This window comes from Apostichopus japonicus, chromosome 10, assembly GCF_037975245.1.
Source record: "Apostichopus japonicus isolate 1M-3 chromosome 10, ASM3797524v1, whole genome shotgun sequence".
NCBI classification, from domain to species: domain Eukaryota; kingdom Metazoa; phylum Echinodermata; class Holothuroidea; order Aspidochirotida; family Stichopodidae; genus Apostichopus; species Apostichopus japonicus.
The window spans coordinates 15,998,398-16,013,005 of NC_092570.1; the positions used below are offsets into that span (position 1 = coordinate 15,998,398).

Genomic DNA, 14,608 nt, shown 5'->3' on the forward strand with positions numbered 1-14,608 from the left:
CAGAATATTGAATTCCGTTGCCATGGTAACAGATGATCTATACATGGGAAGGTATCTATGATTCTGTGTTATGTTATATACGAACAGGAAACATTATATACAGGTGTGCTAAAATCTGATAACAACATCAGATCATTGGGATTATTTACCCAGTTTTTTAACAGTGCTTATTAACATCCTTAATGATCAGAATACTGAGAAACAAATATATAAGTTACCATTACTATTATTCATGTTACAAGGGTGCTGAGAGGCAGTGGCGTAGGAAGGTACTTTTGAGTGGGGGGCTGAAGACTGATGGCCTTCCTGGGGGAAGGGTCTAAGGGGAGGGGGTGTCCCCCTCCCCCTTTGGAATTTGTTTGCATTTCCAGGTGGCCTCAGGTGCAATTTGGTGCAATATAACACACTTCAACACCCACTCCATTTAGTAAAGAATTTTCCATTTTCACCTGGCCTTAGATGCAATTTGGTGCTTCAAATGAGATTTTTTTTCTCATTTGGAAATGAAAAAGGGGTTTTCTGACTTGCGGAGCGGGGGGGGGGGCGGAACGATACTTCCGCCCCCTATATTTTTCACTGGGGGGGCTGGCGCCCCCAGCCCCCCGGTTCCTACGCCTTTGCTGAGAGGTACCCACAATGTAGACAAATGCCGGCTGCCTGTGTCACGTGACACAGTACCATATAAGTACCATTATAAAGGTTGTTTAATTTCCGAATTATTTTCTCGAACATTTCGCGAATTGCTTAACGCACATTTGACATTATTATTACAGTATTTCTCATTGTTTTGTCTCTTGGAGGGTGAGGAGGGGGTGGTGGGGGGGGGGGTGATTTGGGATCGGGGTGGGCATGAATTCATACAAGTAAAAGCAAGGGGTAGTGGTCTGCCATAAACTTTAGTGTGTAAATCAAAGCAATAACGAGAGATGTCACGCAGGAGTGTTTATACGACAGTATGTATTTCAAAGAATATACGGTAGTCTTTAAGAAATTAATTACAACAACTTTCAAATATCAAATATAATTTTCATGTCAGCTGCACTGTATTGTTAAAAGGCACATCATATCATAAACTACAACATCAACTTTAATTTTGTTGTGATTTCGTTGCCTAACTATTCCGAGACAGAGACTCCCCTGGGTCAAGGAATTCCTTGTTATGCTCTCTACGAAAAGTCGTACATATTTATTTAATACAAAAATTACATCTGAAAAATATTTTCTTCATGTTTTGTACATCAGCTTTTAACATTACATACTTATTGCAATGAACTTCATCTCTATGTGATTAAATTTTCGGTTACAAGCTGAGTGCTATCTGAATAAGTACACCAATAGCTTCCTTAAGTCCACCACCAACGCCACCAACCTCCCTTCCCCCTCCTCCCACCACTTCCTCCACGCTTCCCTGTTTATGTTTATAGTTTTGGTTTTAAAGTTATACTCCGGTATTGTTTGTAAATCTTCGGTAAGATGAACGTTTCCTGAGGACGAAGAACAAACCGACAGCCACGATGAAGACGGCCAGTAGGGTCAGCGTCACAATTAACCCCACCCTCTTAGTTTTCCCCCCTGGAAGTGGGTCACCACATTTAAATTCTACAAGTAAACAAAGAAGAAAAAAAGAAAGAGAAAAATAATCAACGAAAAGCAAACAATGAAAAAAAAAGGAATATTAAGACCTTTTCGTTCATCATTAACGTTTCTTTGAATAGCCAAAGTAAGCAGCATCCGTGAAGTTCTTTTGCTTGTGTTCGTACAACAAATACTGACGGGACTGAACTGAATCACCTCATCTTCGCAGATTAGCTCTTCCCTTTTGTAATCATGACAATTAGTGATGTTATTAATTTATAAAAAAACTTGATCATCCAATTATTGGCGTAACTTTTGGCTTAAGACACATGTTACTGACACCACCTTCATTCATCTCCAAGAACAAAAGTGTTGAAAACACCAGACAAAAAAATTTATCAGCAGATCATAAGCCTAATCATCCCCGTGAATCAAAATTGTTGTCGTTCATGATGACGTCATCATTCATTTAGCTCAGCTTCTTAATGACCCTTTTTTTGTCAGCTATTCTATTGATCCATCAATCCATCCATCCATCCATCCATCAATCCATCCATCCATCCATCCATCCATCCATCCATCCATTCATCCATCCATCCATCCATCCATCCATCCATCCATCCATCCATCTATCCATCCATCCATCCATCCATCCATCCATCCATCCATCCATCCATCCATCCATCCATCCATCCATCCATCCATCCATCCATCCATCCATCCATCCATCCATCCATCCATCCATCCATCCATCCATCCATCCATCCATCCATCCATCCATCCATCCATCCATCCATCCATCCATCCATCCATCCATCCATCCATCCATCCATCCATCCATCCATCCATCCATCCATCCATCCATCCATCCATCCATCCATCCATCCATCCATCCATCCATCCATCCATCCATCCATCCATCAAATTATATTTCTTACTTTGTTTTAAAACGTAAATTGAAATGATGTCAACTCTCGTAGCAGATTAACGCTATATATTTACTCAGAGAAATGAATTGTTATTTCCAGCTTTCTTTTGTCCCTCCCTCCATTCCACCCTCCCCCCCCCCCCATTCCCCTCCCCATCCTCACTCTCTCCTGAAGTTTGAACAATGGCCAACAAGAGTATTTATTTACATTAGTTTTAAGGCTTACAACTTTCCTGTCAAGCGTGATTGAGAGAAGAAGTATACAAAATCTTACCGTTGCCGTAATCTTTGTCTTTGGTCGATTGGACAAACGGCTGGAATTTTCTATGAGTAATATCAAGAGTGATGCTTGCAATCTCTTCCGTCCACTTATCGTCACAGACAAAATAGTCCCCAACAGGGGCTTCCAAGAAAACAGAGTGTCGATCGCCTACATAAGTTTTGACGTCTAAAAATGGAAAAAAACATGGGAGTTAATTGCTTCTCATACAGTTTCCGGCGTGGTTTATCAGGGGGAGGAGGGGGATTTTAATTTTACAGTTGCAAGACAAAAACAGAGAGATGATGAAGAAAGAAGCACTTTGAATAAATATCGGCCATCACGGGTAGATTGACACACATAAAGATAAAACAAGGAAGGCACAGGGGCGGCGATCTGTTTCAAATATTGGGGGGGACATTTGCTTGGATGCAGGCGAATTACTATCAAAGCGGAGCGCCACCATTGGTTGGCGCGCAGCGTACAAGAAAATTTTTGGTTTTGATAGCCCCCCAGATCACTGGAAATGGCACTTCTCGGGCTTGAAAATGACCAACCAGATGTACACTTTTGCCTGAGAACCAAGTTTTACCTAATAGATTTTTTTCTTCATTCATCATACCTTTTTTCAAGATTGTCACCAGTCACACATCATGTTCGACCTCATTGCATCTCCTGTGGATCATTGCTTTTGTAGGTAATTCTACGTAACGCCCCTTAATACCCGTCAGCCCCACTTTTCAAGGTTTTAAGCCCATTATTTGTTCAGAATTTGAATAATAAATTCACTTCAAAACATACCCATAATGTTGCACAAAATTTAATCTATGGACAACCAATATAGAAAACCCCCCTCAACCCCTAACAGACCGGTCAAAATTGCACGAGTAGAGGGAAGTATGATGAAGAATGTTGTTCAAAGAATTTTCGAAAATTCAGACACAGTTAAATTATTGGTGTAAAAATATTGAAACCTCTTATAACGGCTACTATAAAACTTCGATATCATAGAAAATACCAAAAAAATATGCTCGAGGGGGAGGGCGGTCTCCACCCTTCACCCCCCCCCCTCCCTTGGCTAAGCACCTGCGGTTAGAAATCTTGTAGGAAACAGGCCAAATGGAAACCCAGTGAACCCATGTCGATGTGGATCCTATGTATGATTGTACGTACTTACACTCATACACAAGATTCCAACCAAATTTCATTACGGATGCGGTCCGTCTAGCTATTCATTTCGAAAAAAAGTAAAAACTACTTTCGGTCATATATAGTAACAAATTGTGACACGGTTAAACAGGCGTCTTGTGAGGAATTTGCCAAGGTAGGGGCAAAGCTTGTACCCAGACTATCTAAGCGTAGCGCCACCATAAGTTGGCGCGAAGCGCAAAAGAAAATTTTGGCCGAAAATGCCTCCCAGATTGCTTGAAATGGCACTTCCCAGGCCTTTTAAGTTGCATCTAAGCATTTTCTATTTTGAAATTACTAGCGATATCATAAAAAAATACAAAACATATGCTTAAAAAAAAACTATGCCACCAAATATTGGGGGGGATATTAGATACTATATCCCCCCAACAAAAATATTGGGGGGACATGTCCCCCCCGTCCCCCCCATGATCGCCGCCCATGGGAAGGCACTTAGGCACCCCTGGTGTTAGAAAACCGGGCCGGGTGGGGCGGGATCAGAGAGGGCGCAGTGGCCTATGACGTTATGGGGCGTTGTCATGATTGAAATTACTTCCAAAAGTATTCCATAATTTTCATAATTTTGTGGTATCTTAATTATGAGAATTTATATAAATGTAATAGAATATTTCAACCACGAAACAAGAAGACTATATTTTACTTTTCGTATTTGGTATATGGTCCTGACTTTTAAACTTATTCCTTGCGTGTGCAGAGCGATGGGGGGGGGGGTGACGGGCGAGGCCGGGGTTAGACAATGGGGGTAATTGTGTTATTTGGACCCGTGCTTTCATTGTTCATTTGTACTTAAATATATGAAAACGAACCGAGAATGGTATACATTATTTTATGTCACATATTTCCTTGGACACCCTTCCATATTTTCCTGCCCCCCCCTAATTGAGCCTGGGACTGTAACATCCACTCCATCCCACCCACGCACCCACCTCTCTCTCCCCATCCACATCCCCAAACATGACTGTCATGTGATCTTGATAAGTGATCTTCCAGTGGCATTATACTTACCGATCAAAAGCGTAAAATTGAGTCTTGTTAACTTGTAAGTATCGTCGGCCATTTCAAATTGTAAATTCATCTCGAAAACTTTCGTCGCAGATGTTTCCTCTTCTAAGAGCAAATTAAACAGCGCCACATCTCCCATACACTTTGAGCCATCGCTAGAAGCTTCCGGAGGTATCTCAATGGACTCACCCCAAGAAACGGATGACAATATTATACAAATAATGAATGGTTATGAGTGCAATAGTGCAAATATTTCATTGAAGTTGAAAGATGGAATGTTCCATTCAACGAGGCGCAGCCGAGTTGAATGGAACAAATTACATCTTTCAAAGAATGAAATATTTGCACTATTGCACGAATGGAAACCATTATTTGTTTTATACAACACCTTCAAATTTGGATATAATTGGATGTAAAATGCACTCATGCAACAGATTTTTTTGAACAGACAGGTTTCTCTGCTCTCTTACCATTGAAAAAAGTGCTATCAAAAAAGTATAACACATGGTTCTATTTCATAGAGTGCAATAGAGCGGATTTTGCATGCAATCGACGAGCAATTGACCAATCAAATGGCCGGAATATAAGTAGGTGTTGTATAAAACACATTATCGCGGCACCAGAATTATAAGAGTGGGCGCAGTGGATGGCAAGCAAACAGCTTGGTGTAGAGGGCGTGGGGTGGGGTGGGTGGCCAAAAACTTGTTGTAATAAGTGCACATCACAGGCAAATTAAGGGGGCAGAGAGGTTTCAGTATTTTTTTCCAGACACGATTACAATTTTGCCTAAAGTCATTCAGTAATATATATTAATATTTTCTTCGTCATCTCCATATGCCACGGACGGATGGACGGACGGACGAACGGATGGATATATAATTAAAGATAAACTGGTAAAATAGTTTACAAGCCCATAGGGTGACCTAAAGTTAGGAAGGCTACATTTGAGATGGGTTGTTTTAACCGTAACAACTGATGAAGAACGTTTTTACTTTCATTACAATTGTCCCATATTTTTGCCATTGGAATACTCCTTTAAGAGCACGAAGCGAATTAATACCCAATACCATTTCCAGTATTTGTCCTATAACGGGATATTACCTGAGCAGACTACGAACAAAACGTCACAATAATGGATGGATAGAGGGTTTCATATTAACGTATACCTCGCCCATATACTTGAATACACCGCCAAGCTGTATTTTCATACATTCCTGTTAACGTATACCTCGCCCATACTTGAATACACCACCAAGCTGTATTTTCATACAATCTTATTAACATATAGCCTACCTCGCCATACTTGAATGCACCGCCAAGTTGTATTTTCATACAATCCTGTTAACATTTACCTCGCCCATACTTGAATACACCGCCAAGCTGTATTTTCATACATTCTTGTTAACATATACCTCGCCCATACTTGAATACACCGCCAAGCTGTATTTTCATACATTCCTGTTAACATATACCTCGCCATACTTGAATACACCGCCAAGCTGTATTTTCATACATTCTTGTTAACATATACCTCGCCCATACTTGAATACACCGCCAAGCTGTATTTTCATACAATCCTGTTAACATATACCTCGCCATACTTGAATGCACCGCCAAGCTGTATTTTCATACATTCTTGTTAACATATACCTCGCCATACTTGAATACACCGCCAAGCTGTATTTTCATACAATCCTGTTAACATTTACCTCGCCCATACTTGAATACACCGCCAAGCTGTATTTTCATACATTCCTGTTAACATATACCTCGCCATACTTGAATACACCGCCAAGCTGTATTTTCATACAATCCTGTTAACATTTACCTCGCCCATACTTGAATACACCGCCAAGCTGTATTTTCATACATTCTTGTTAACATATACCTCGCCATACTTGAATACACCGCCAAGCTATATTTTCATACATTCTTGTTAACATATACCTCGCCCATACTTGAATACACCGCCAAGCTGTATTTTCATACAATCCTGTTAACATTTACCTCGCCCATACTTGAATACACCGCCAAGCTGTATTTTCATACATTCCTGTTAACATTTACCTCGCCATACTTGAATACACCGCCAAGCTGTATTTTCATACATTCCTGTTAACATATACCTCGCCATACTTGAATACACCGCCAAGCTGTATTTTCATACAATCCTGTTAACATTTACCTCGCCCATACTTGAATACACCGCCAAGCTGTATTTTCATACATTCTTGTTAACATATACCTCGCCATACTTGAATACACCGCCAAGCTATATTTTCATACATTCTTGTTAACATATACCTCGCCCATACTTGAATACACCGCCAAGCTGTATTTTCATACATTCTTGTTAACATATACCTCGCCCATACTTGAATGCACCGCCAAGCTGTATTTTCATACATTCCTGTTAACATATACCTCGCCCATACTTGAATACACCGCCAAGCTGTATTTTCATACATTCCTGTTCACATATACCTCGCCCATACTTGAATGCACCGCCAAGCTGTATTTTCATACATTCCTGTTCACATATACCTCGCCCATACTTGAATGCACCGCCAAGCTGTATTTTCATACATTCCTGTTAACATATACCTCGCCCATACTTGAATACACCGCCAAGCTGTATTCATTCCTGTTCACATATACCTCGCCCATACTTGAATGCACCGCCAAGCTGTATTTTCATACAATCCTGTTAACATATACCTCGCCATACTTGAATGCACCGCCAAGCTGTATTTTCATACATTCTTGTTAACATATACCTCGCCATAATTGAATACACCGCCAAGCTGTATTTTCATACAATCCTGTTAACATATACCTCGCCCATACTTGAATACACCGCCAAGCTGTATTTTCATACATTCCTGTTCACATATACCTCGCCCATACTTGAATGCACCGCCAAGCTGTATTTTCATACATTCCTGTTCACATATACCTCGCCCATACTTGAATGCACCGCCAAGCTGTATTTTCATACATTCCTGTTCACATATACCTCGCCCATACTTGAATGCACCGCCAAGCTGTATTTTCATACATTCCTGTTAACATATACCTCGCCCATACTTGAATACACCGCCAAGCTGTATACATTCCTGTTAACATATACCTCGCCATACTTGAATGCACCGCCAAGCTGTATTTTCATACATTCTTGTTATCATATACCTCGCCCATACTTGAATACACCGCCAAGCTGTATTCATTCCTGTTCACATATACCTCGCCCATACTTGAATGCACCGCCAAGCTGTATTTTCATACATTCCTGTTAACATATACCTCGCCATACTGGAATACACCGCCAAGCAGTATTTTCATACAATCTTTCCCATCCTTAACGACAGTCCATTCCCCGAACTTCTTAGCATCGGTCGTCATCGGCATGGTGAAAGTTGTAGTCGCTATCACGTCCGTTACAAAACTTGTCGTCATATCAGTTTGAAGATTAGTGGTAAGTTCACCTTAAGTTTGATCGAAAAGAAAAGTGGAAAATATAGAGAGCATTCTGTAAACGAAAGCAAAAATGGTATATATTCTATCGGTCGGTCATCTGCGATTTGTCGCGTGACTCGAGGTCAAATGTCGGCACAGCTGTAATCCTATGCGAACGGACTGAAGACAAGTTGAATGTTTTAACCATACACAAAGGCGTAGGAGGGGGCTGGGGGGACTGCAGCCCCCCAACCAAAGTTTTTTGGTGAAAATTCGGGCAATATGCTGAGAATTTTTCGGGCACCTACTGAAAGAATAGTAATTTGCAATGTGTTTTTCAATGGTTAAACTTATATTATTATTATGATCAGTATTGTTGTAACGACTTCCCCCAATAATTGTAACCAATATGGTAGGGTAATAACACGGAAAATGATTGTATGTTATTGGCATGTGATGTAATAACCTATGAATGCCTATATGAAAGGCATTCAAAGTAGAATCATCTTATTTGCTAAGGGCATCTATGGTCAGGCTCAGATCCCTATTGACTGCCTAAGAAAGCCTCTGCGTAGGAGTCGGAACATGCATGATATGCATTTCTGCCAACTGTATGCCAGTACCAATTGCTATAAGTATAGTTTTTTTCCCAAATACAATTAGGGATTGGAATAGTCTGCCTTCAGACCTCATTAGTAGTTCCAGTGGTTCTGTGAATCCTGTCACTTATATCAGTACTCGGGTCAGATTTAACTAGTTATTCTCTTGACGTGTGTGTGGTGAGATATTGTCCCTTTTTGCGGATGTGTCACCGTATCGAAGACGAAGACGAAGATGATATGCAGATTAACATGTTGAACGCGCGCGGAGCGCGCGAAAAATTTTGGTTATATTTTTCGGGCAAGTCGTTACAGCCCCCCCCCCCCCCCAATCAAATTAGGCTCCTACGCCTATGACCATACAGAATTAAGGAAATAGTTTCCAGGGAACATACGAACCGAGCCAAGTGTTATTTTATACGTACAGACCGCTAGGCTTATGAATATGTTGAAACAGGTAGGCCTATACTTCGTTTTACATTAAGTATATATAGTTTAGTTGTTAAAACGCCAACGTTATGTTTTGTATTCCAACCTGTTGTTGGGCATACCTATTCCCGTATAATATTTGCATGACGTGCGGATCTTCTCCCGAAAATGATTTTGTTCGCGTGCACCAACTTTCATTACACTGCAGAAATAGACCGAATTACTAACCGACTTAACAGGAAACGACCATCAATTGTATATAGCCTATACATTCGCATATATATAATATAACATATATAACACCGTGTAGAAAGAAAAGATCCATATAACAGTTGATGGTAGGCTATATCAGGGATGAGACTGAGCCGGGGAAAAAAAATCTGAAATTTATCTATCGCCGCCCTGGAGGAGGGGTTTAAGGGGAGGGGGTGTCCCCCTCCCCTTTAGAATTTTTTTTGTCAGGTAAGGAGGGCTTAGATGCAAAATGGTGGACTCTAGATGGAATCTATCACATCACGTAACTCGCCAATAAAAGTGTGGAATTTCTGCTTGTATAATTTATCCATTAGCTTTTTTGAACCAAAAAAAGGCTTTTTTGCTTGCTACTTGTGCTACTTGATTCCACCACTGGTCAAATTCGGTGTTCCTTCCCTTCACAGTCCAGCATGTTCGGCAAAAAAAAATAAAAAAATAAAATTAAATAAAAAAAAAAATAAAAAATAATAAAAAACGCGAATTACGAGAAAAAACGCGAAAATGAAAAAAAAAATCGGAAATCCGCGTTTCCGCGGAAGAGTCTCATGCCTGCTATATACGTATATTTTTGTCTACCTAAATTTAATGATTACAATCGTTCACATCAATAACAAAACTGTCCACGTACAAGATATAGCAAATCATGTGAAAGAAAAATTTCGTCAAGCAAAATCAAAGAAATGTTTCTTAATTTCTTTGAAACATATACTACTATATTGAAACAGAAAATTGAATACTCATGCATGTAAGTACCGGTACCTGTTATGGGTGAAGTAGGTGCGTTTGTTGTTGCCGTGGTTTTTGCCATGGTTGTTGCCTTTGTTGTTGCCATTGTTGTTACCACTGATGTTGGTTGGGCGACTGTAGTGGTTGCATTTTCATCCAGTCTCCATGCGGCTTGAGCTTCGGCTGATAAAGTTCCAGTTGTCAGGATAAAAACTGTTATGTCAGGTTATAAAACAGTCGTTATTAGATTTAAAAAAAGAACGGCATACTTTAATAAAATACATTTTTTGTGTAATAGCTTCTCAGCCTTTTGGCTAAGATAATGTGTCGGATATGTTCCCTTTTGAGGGGAATGGTGATACACACCCGACGATGATCACACAGTCACAGTCTCTATGCAATTGGGACTGGGGTGAGAGCGGATCAGTCGTTCGGTTGTTTCAAGTTGGTTTTCGTGCCCAGGTTTTTTTCCTGGGTGACTTCTCTTTAAAAGTGTTTTTGTTTTTGTTTTATATAGCTTGATTAATCGGTGCAGATATATATAGACAGGACTAAAATCCCACACAAACCGCAGTTCAAAATGTGGTAATTTCCATACATTTGTTAGCATATAGGCCTAAATTAATGTACTTTTTGTTATTTAAAAATGTCCTTTTGGTGTGAACGTAAAAGCTTATTAATTACAAAGTGTTGTTTTGCTGAACATTTCAACGGTGACATTTTATACATAGATATATATATATATATATATATATATATATATATATATATATATATATAGGTATATATGTATTAACACTTTATGTAATCAGAATTGTTTCAACGTACCGTTATTACGTTAGCGTATAGGTGTAGGAACCGAAGAGCAAGGGGCGAGAGCCACCCCTCTCCACCTCCACCGCACCCCCCCCCCCCAAGGTCTAAAGCTGTGGGCGAAGCCATCTCCCAGATTAGAAGGTAATAAATATTGTAATATGTCAATAGGCGAAAGGTTGTTCCAGTTATGCAAGTATAGTTGTGTACTATTTTGCGAGCTTTCATGTGCTCGGAACTCGAATCAAAAATATTTAATTTAAACATTTCTGGCCAGCGTACACCCAAACCCCCCGCACGCAATTTCCCCCCAAACTGAACTGACCCTGAAATCATTTCCTCGATTATGATTGGCTCTCAGCGAGCACGTGATATACTTTAGAATTCAACATGGATCCCTCCAAGTATGATCAACACGAACAAATTCAAGATATTCACAGTAGCAACTTTCCAGAAATTTTAGTAGGTATATATATGAACGAAAGTATATCGTGTTCTGAACACAATGAAACAACTATGGCCAACTACTGCGCCTATTATAGGCAGTCCTCGATCGTTTGTTTACTCGCTTGACTCCGCTCTACACAACACAAATAATGTAGCCTATTGTACTGTGTATAGTATATAACACAATAAAACACAGTGCATTTGAAATCGTATACGTGGAGCCGATGCACATAATACGAGGTGTTTGTGTACATTTGGACTTGCGATACTTTTAGTTTTATAATCATAAATTCAAAATGTATTCAGTCAATGAATCATGATAGGCCTAGTCGAATATGCATTGGTAATTAAGACGGCGAGCGACTGTGTGCTAGCCAGTGAGTGTACAGTGAGGTACAGTGAGTGTAACAGCCAGTGAATCACTTCGGATTCATTGATAAACGCAGACTACCATTCCGGTTTTGATCAGCCAATCAGAATCAAGGAAATAATTTCAATGTCAGTTCAGTTTGGGGGAAATCGCCCGCCCCCCCCCCTCCGCACGGGGTATTCGCGCCTTCAGCGCTCGCATGTTCTGGCAAGTCCAGAGTTGTGTTAAAAAACTTTATCACAAGGAGTATATCAAAATGCGATGAGAATAGGTTCTTATGTGCATTAGTTTTGCTTGTTAGGTGCCATGAAATCGCATCTAAAAGTATTTAATACTAACAATTTCTTAGGGAGCCCCAATGCGGGATAACGAGCAATAATTTATTCTCGTTTTCATAATATATTTAATGAGAATGAAAACTACCAAAAGGGGCCCTATATGGATATTAATTTCCCCACTAGGATCGACCTGGCTTCCGATGACCCTGTGTGTGGCACTGGGGTTTTGCACTTTAGTTCTCTAAAAACTCATGTTGGCCTACTGAAAATTCGAAAGTGCTACAATGCAAAGTTATTAAACAAGTATAGACCAACATAGCACTGTAAATAACGTCATAATCGTTAAAGAACGACTACACCAAAGAAAATGACATTTCATTTTGAACACTAGCTGTGTTAAAACTTGGAAGGAAAATTCAAAATTTTAGCAAATAAGATGACACCCACAGTATCCTTCGAATAGACTTTATTCAAGACAGTCAAAATGCGCTACTATATATAGCCTATAGTACACAATTTTTATTATAGTATCATAAGACTTCAGAGAAAAACACCAATACATAATGAAATGAATACGTTTAAACTTTACTGTAGATACCAAGAGGAATCATTTTAGCACAACTCTGTCTGAACTTAGCGACAGTTCTGAACAGACTATTTTAAAGGCTTCTGTGAAACCGTAAACTATAGTGGGAGGTTAAACTTTGTGGATTGATATCGCCACAGAACGGTACGTCCTAATGGCAGCCGTATGTGGTTCCTACGTTTTCAACGTGTCTGCCCGCTACAAGAATATAGGCTCATAGTTATAGAAACAGGTATTAACAGGTAGTATTTTCTATATACAGGCCTCTTCAAATGAAAGAAATCATATATTACACTATAAGCGATACTTTACCGTAACATATCGTTTTCCACAACAGTGACGCCATTGTTAAATCGAACTCTGGAACTCGTAGCTGTATATAGTAGTCTGCATGCAGCGAAATGTAAACCAATCGTAAAGACAGTCTATATATATAGGCCCATGTAGTACTTGTATAGGCTATATACTGGTAAGGAAATACTATGCTGTACGGGTATCAAAGCAGAACGAATCACATGACAGAGATTGTGTGTGGACTTTTGACCTTATATGCTGTTCATTTGTTACTACACAAAGGCTTGTCAGCTGACCTGCAGGTCTGCTTACATTCGCGTGTATGTTATATAGTAAACAGAACTGTGTCTACTCGAACTTAAAAAATCGGTTATTTTGAGATATCATGTCTTAGGATTTTGAACTTTCAATAAATTCAGTAATGGATTATGGGTCGCCGTTTGCAATCAACATAATTAGAGAACTGTTGGTTGGGGGAAATCATTGAAATTTCAAATGTCAATTTTTGATTACTTTGTTTTCATCATATGATGATTATTATATATAATAATCAATAACACAACTCTAGCTCGATACATAGGCCTACATTAATACCCAAATGAGCCCATGATCATGATGTCCGTATTCCGTATCACTGGGAATTATGTATATTGTCTTATTCAGCCTAGCATGAGTTTTTTCTTACCCAGTAAAAACGGGCCCTCCCTATCCGAAGAGGTAGGTGTAACGTGTGCCTGTTTATTATCTATGTACCTTAAGTTAACACTAAGTTAAGACACTGGAAGAATTTATAGTTCAGTGCACCCACCATACTTATCTGTATTTAAAAAGCCTGAATAGATACTGAAACTGGAAATCGCTGTGTTTGCATTCATTTAGCAATTAGTGAGTACAAATTGTAACATGGTGTCAGAAGTGGGATTGGGGTCATGCTCAAGAGGCCGCATTTGAGGCTATCAAAAAGAGTCTCAGCAGCGCGCCTGTTCTCAAGTACTTTGACCCTAAGGAAGAAACAGAAGGGCAAGGAGATGCCTCCGACAAAGGATTAGGATTTTCTCTCATGCAGAAGGGTCAACCAGTAACGTTCGCAAGTAGGGCTCTAACTCCAGCTGAAACAAGGTATTCTCAGATCGAGAAAGAACTCTTAGCTCTGATATTCGGTCTCGAGAGAAACCATCAATATACTTTTGGACGGAAAATCACACTGTGGACAGATCACAAACCCCTTGTGTCCATATCAAAGAAGCCTATCACTGTAGCTCCAAGACGACTACAGCGACTACTCCTAAGACTATCACATTATGATGTGGACATAGTGTATAAGCCAGGACGAGAAATGTACCTGGCAGATACGCTTTCACGTGCATACCTTCAAACCAGTG

General features: G+C 39.8%; 1 protein-coding gene across 1 annotated transcript; it reads right to left on the reverse strand.

The window, feature by feature from the left end:
* Positions 1 to 940: 940 nt before the first annotated feature.
* On the reverse strand, positions 941 to 13,404 carry LOC139974673 (uncharacterized). The gene is made up of 6 exons (XM_071981938.1): positions 13,245 to 13,404; positions 10,472 to 10,651; positions 8,276 to 8,458; positions 4,977 to 5,162; positions 2,778 to 2,951; positions 941 to 1,599 (listed from the first exon to the last, which is right to left on the reverse strand). The coding sequence occupies exons 1-6, from the start codon at positions 13,276 to 13,278 to the stop codon at positions 1,439 to 1,441; spliced, it is 918 nt and encodes a 305-aa protein (XP_071838039.1). The 5' UTR covers positions 13,279 to 13,404; the 3' UTR covers positions 941 to 1,438.
* Between the last annotated feature and the right edge of the window lie 1,204 nt (positions 13,405 to 14,608).